The 5,155-nt window shown below is 50.1% G+C and overlaps 1 protein-coding gene across 2 annotated transcripts; it reads right to left on the reverse strand.

Annotated features, from left to right (window-relative positions):
• Nucleotides 1–1,827: 1,827 nt before the first annotated feature.
• LOC119318588 (ATG8-interacting protein 1-like) lies at nt 1,828–4,931 on the reverse strand. Of its 2 annotated transcripts, none has more exons than XM_037593169.1 (3): nt 4,761–4,931; nt 2,868–3,781; nt 1,828–2,300 (listed from the first exon to the last, which is right to left on the reverse strand). In XM_037593169.1, the coding sequence occupies exon 2, from the start codon at nt 3,772–3,774 to the stop codon at nt 2,875–2,877; it is 900 nt and encodes a 299-aa protein (XP_037449066.1). In that variant the 5' UTR covers nt 3,775–3,781; nt 4,761–4,931; the 3' UTR covers nt 1,828–2,300; nt 2,868–2,874. The 2 variants fall into 2 exon arrangements, with proteins under 2 accessions (XP_037449066.1, XP_037449065.1); XM_037593168.1 differs by having other exon boundaries at nt 2,950–3,781; nt 4,761–4,918.
• Between the last annotated feature and the right edge of the window lie 224 nt (nt 4,932–5,155).

A 5,155-nucleotide genomic window follows, 5' to 3' on the forward strand; every position in this document is an offset into this window, starting at 1 on the left:
GGTCAGACAGTGCACTCTGTAACGTATTTGATCGCTCTTGTCAACTTTGAAAGTGCGTTCTACCTTGATGCAGTATGTCACAAGTGCATTTCTACACTCAGTCATGGATGCAAAAATGATACCTTCTTCCATATGAGGGTTCAAAGGGTCCCATTCAACAGCTGCAAGGTCTTCGTCCTCACGCACCGCGTCATCATCCACACGGACTGCATTGTGAGCCTCATCTTGGTTTTCAGCCCGAGGTGCCCGTCGTAAATTCTGAATAACATCAGAATATAGCTTTCTCTTCATCAACCCCAGAATTCTAGTCATCAGGCTCCACTTCAAGGGGACCCTACTGCCGTTGCCCACGCTTGTCGAGCCACCACGTCGTCGTGCACTAACTGAACTGTTCTGGCTAGAGATGCCATTATGACGACTTGGTTCTCCCCGAGATGTTGCACCCGCCATCCTAGGTCCAAATGCCTGCTCAAGCACATCAATTTGCAGCATCACATGAAAACTATCTTTCTCTTTATGCCTAGCAAACATGGTAGCCATCTCTTCATCATTACTGTCACCCATTTGTTTTCCCCATCATAGTATTTGTATACCACTTCATCAAGCAAACCCCGAGGATATTGGCTACAAATTACCTCCCCAAAATTGTCTAAAACCCCAATTACTAGCCATTGGCAACCGATAATCGAAACCTCCTTGGTATTTCTTCTTATCTTTTGCATCGAACATGTACCAGTCCCTGCTAATGTGCGCTAAGAAAGCAAAACCGCAACTCCATCCTAACCGACGAAAAACAGAGACGCAATCACCACACTAATCAGGCAAACCTACTCGAATCGACTGTTCAAATGCACAACTAAGCTCAATCTAAACAGGAGGCGTGACTTACCCCTCGGGAACCCAGTCGTGGACGCGGCGGATCTCCGGCCCGATGCCTGCCTCGCCAAATACTCCGGGGTCGCCGCTGCTCGCCATTTCGCCTTGTTCTTCCTCCTCGTTCAAACAGCTCCACCAGCCCCCCCCCCACCCACCTTTGAGCGCTCCGGCCGGGGGCACGGAAGGAGGCCGCGCCGTGTGTCGAGCAGGTGGTAGGCCCCCCACCCGTGGCGTCGCAGGAAGGTGGCGGGCGGAGTAGGTAGCGGTGGAGCGTTGGCGCAGGACGGTAGCGGCGGAGCAGGCCGTGCAACTGGTGGCGGGGCAGGTGCTCGCTGCGGCGCAGGACGGCCGGCCGGCGGATGGGCAGAGTGGGCGTCGATTTGGCCGGCTAGAACCCTACGAATGATTTGGGGATTTTGTTGCACAGGCCCACATGTCAGCTCCGGACCCACGTCCATGCGGTCCCATGTGTAAGCTCTGGACCAACAACCACTAACGCCGGCGGACGGAATGGACTCAAATATGGCCGTTTGGCCTCGTCATAGTAGTTGTGCACGGACTAGGGACAAAACTGAGCACAATTCGCATTTGAGGGCAAAACTGAGTACATGAACAACACTTAGGGCAAAAGAATAATTAACCTAATTTATTTGCAGGTTTAAACTGTATGGCTATTTTTTTTAAATCCTGCGGACAATGGCTCGGCCTCTCTTGGGCTCACCGGCCGACCCAAACAAAAAACAAGCCGCTGGGCCAATCCAAACGAAAAAAAAGCTGACAAAATCCGCATCCGTCTACGACGGCGCGTTGGAGTTGCCATAATACGTTGCATATGCATCACCAGATAAGCCTGAAGAAGACGAGCACCCAGGTGTAACGGGACTTAATTGCCGGAGCCAGAGCCGGAGCCATCCCAAATGTAATCCCAGTTAAATATAGGCCAAAAATTCCTTCAACACAAACCAAAAATTCGGCACCCAGTAATATCATAAGTTCATCGTGTATATATCGGCCAACAAACTGACAAACTGCAACCCGGAACAAGACCGATAAAAAAAATCCACGGGAGCAACGGAAGAAGTTACAGTGGCTAACAAACTGAAGCAGCAGCACACTGAACCTGGCCAAGGAGGGAGTTTTTCCAAAGGAGGGAAAGCAACCACACAAAACTCGTGTATATTTACATGCCCAGGAGGAGTTTTGGGGTTTAATTACACAGCCAGCACGCATAAACGCCCATACGAGTTCTGCGGCATCGGGTATTTCTCCATTGCGTACACTAGTTCAGGATACATCATCCGTCGGCGGGATGGTTATCATCATCAGCCCAATCGAGCATTTCCGTGAGCAGCCGGGCTCGGGTGGTTGCCAGCGACAAGAATGTCCTTGATTCGGTTAAGCGGTACGGTGGCCTGGTTGATTCTCTGAAAAGTAAACAAGTGTTTGATGTTTATTAGAACTCTGCTACCAGTTGGCACAGTAAATCCGAGCATGGTAGTGCAAAATTGACACCAACAAAAGTTGCTGAAATAGAAATGTCTGCGAAATTCTGATAGGCTACAGACTAACTCGGGCAGGAGTTACTGAAGTCAAAATATCTTGGAAATTCAGGTAATATTGGATAGTCAACAAAACGTAACAGGCACAGCTTTTAAGCACAGGTAAAATGAACATATAAATATGGATGATCCAACAACCCGTAATACTATCGGAAATAGAAAGGCAAGAATCTGATGTTTCCTCGCAATACTATCCGAATAATATTGGACGGCCAACAAAAGAAAGGATAACAGGCAGAGCTTTTAAGCACAGGAAAAGAACATGCATGGTTCATCAATCAGTAATAGTATCTGAATGACAGAGGCAACAATCTAAAAAAAAATCCTTGCAGCTATATAGATAACTATGATCTACCTGAACAAAAGAGAACTTTGATGAAAGCAGCATGAATAATATTTTTGAGATACAAATATATGTATGCTATCACCTACCTGAATTTCAGGCCAAACTAGTCTGTTCAGTTGCATGGAAAATTTGGCTAGTATGATCAAAAGGAAGGCGTCCCACGATTACCTCCTTGCTGCTGGCAGGTTGCAATTTGACCTGCTGAAGCTGCAGCTTGCCCTTCTGCCAGCGCCGCCGGAAATACGCCATCCCCATCAAAGCGGCAGCAGCCACAACGATAGGCCAGAGCTTGTTGCTCTCCTTAGCACTCCTGTACAGCAATATAAGTTGCTTCTGCCACCACGCGTTGCGTGGGGCTCCAGAACCATCAGGCTTGCTCTCCTCACCGGAAGCAACAACATTGGACGAATCAGTGACAGGGTCAACATTTTGGAGCGTTGTATTTTCTTCGGTCTTCTCCTTGGCACTCTGGGTAGCTTCTTTCTCAGCATCAGTTGCACTGTAACCAGAAGATGAGAACGCAACCGGGTCTTTTCCAACCGGACTGCCCCTGTGCAACTCGCTGCCATCATCAGGTTCCATATCGACAGAGGAAAGGCTTTTCCCTTTGTCAAAGGACGGAGTCCTGTCAAGGCCATCATGCTTCAGTTTCTCCTGCCGGTCTTCCTCCCTATCATCATCGTCGCCCATGTCAGAGACTGCGTACTGGCTGCCGCGCGCCTCCTGCCGCTCTATGCTAGTATCAGCTCCCATGAGGAGATTCTCAGCCTCATTCTGCGGCACCGAGAAGTGGCCAGACATCAGCAGTGCCGCGGCTGCTGAATCATCCCCCTTTGTGCCATACACATGGCCTTCAGACTCCTCGTCAAAAGGTTCAGGTTCAGATCTCGCTGGACCAGGCGCAGACGCGTAGTTGGATGCGGTGAGCTGCACAACCTCCCAGTCATTCCCACGGGGAGAAGTCTGCCCGGTGCCACTCTGGTCAGGCTCCATCTTCCAGCTGCAGTGATCGATCAAAGTCAGAAAACTCATGACAAGCAATTTAGCTAGAGACGTGCAGGTTTCAGCAAAGGAATCATAACTTGCACACTTTTTCAGTAGTGTAACCTGTGACTGGGAATTTAGAATAACTGATCCGTAAAAACTGAAATAACTACTGCAGTAGTAAACAGTGGACTGTCGAGATGCAATATAGGGGAGCTGTGATAAGCTACTGGAAGAATATGCAGACGTAACATAGTTCAGAAACAGAGGAGGCGCAGTGAGCTTAACGTTTATCGCAAACCCCGGGCAGAGATGAGGTAGCTAGAGACGTGCATGTTTCAGCAAAGGAATCATAAGCTGCACACTTGTTCAGTAGTGTAAAATTGATGCGTGCGGTTTCGCGGTTACCTGTGACTGACTGGGAATTTAGAACAACTGATCCGTAATAAAAACTAAAAAAGTAGTACTCTCCCTCTGTGAACGAATATAAGACGTGTTTTAGATTGCTGTAATAAACAGCGCTGGGCACTGTCCAGATGCGATGTTAGAGGAGCTATTTTAAGCTACGTACAAGACTATGCAGGAGTAACAGAGTTGAGAAACAGAGCAAGTGCGGTGAACCTATCGTCTATTAGTACACACTCCGGGCAGGATCAGCTGGCTACGTAGCCCTACTGATTTCAGGCAGCAGATATTTACAGATCAGCATCATAACCGTACGTAAGAGCGCAATCCCATCAGCCAAAACTAACACGCCCGCTAGAATCCCGAGCAGGCACGAGAAGGTAAAACGAACGAAGTGGGGGTTTGGTCCAAGGGCCTAGTTTGCCCCGTGAGCGCGAACCAAGAGGGCACGAGCAGTTAATCGACTAGCTGGACGGGAGCGGGCAGAGGAGGGGCCAGGCCGGCAGCCGGCCGGAGACTTGGCGCGAGAGGGGATCCGATCGGAACCTCGGCCGGCCGGGGCTGGAGGAAGGGGCTGGGGGAATCCGTACCGGCGAGCGGAGCGGAGCAGAGCAGAGGCTTCAGTCGCAGTCGCGGCGGCGGCAGCGATCGATCGCCGAATTATTAACGGGGAAAGTGGGGAGAGGAGGAAGAGTCCGGAGTGAGGCGTGGCGTCACGTTTGCTTGCGCCCCGGGAGATTTTTCCCTTCCTCTTTTTTCTGTTCTTTTTGTTCCTAGTGGAGGTGGTGGAGACTGGAGAGAGCAGACAGATATTTTCTACCGCGACCGACCGCGAGAAGCCTCTCGCTGCCGGGCTGGGCCAAGGCCCTTGCGTCTCGGTGTCTCGTGGGCTGCGATGGCCTTGAGACCCACAATCCTGTAAAAATTTCTGCCTCGCTTCCGCAGGGTCGCCACTTGTGGCTTATTTTTTGTCTCAAAAAATAAT

Source organism: Triticum dicoccoides, chromosome 6A, assembly GCF_002162155.2.
Source record: "Triticum dicoccoides isolate Atlit2015 ecotype Zavitan chromosome 6A, WEW_v2.0, whole genome shotgun sequence".
In the NCBI taxonomy this organism is placed as follows: Eukaryota; Viridiplantae; Streptophyta; class Magnoliopsida; order Poales; family Poaceae; genus Triticum; species Triticum dicoccoides.

Coding starts and splice junctions, on each gene's coding strand:
- LOC119318588 (XM_037593168.1), bottom strand. CDS start 3,774: ATGGAGCCTGACCAGAGTGGCACCGGGCAGACTTCTCCCCGTGGGAAT. Junction 2,301..2,949: donor AACCTGCCAGCAGCAAGGAG/GTAATCGTGGGA, acceptor TTTACTTTTCAG/AGAATCAACCAGGCCACCGT.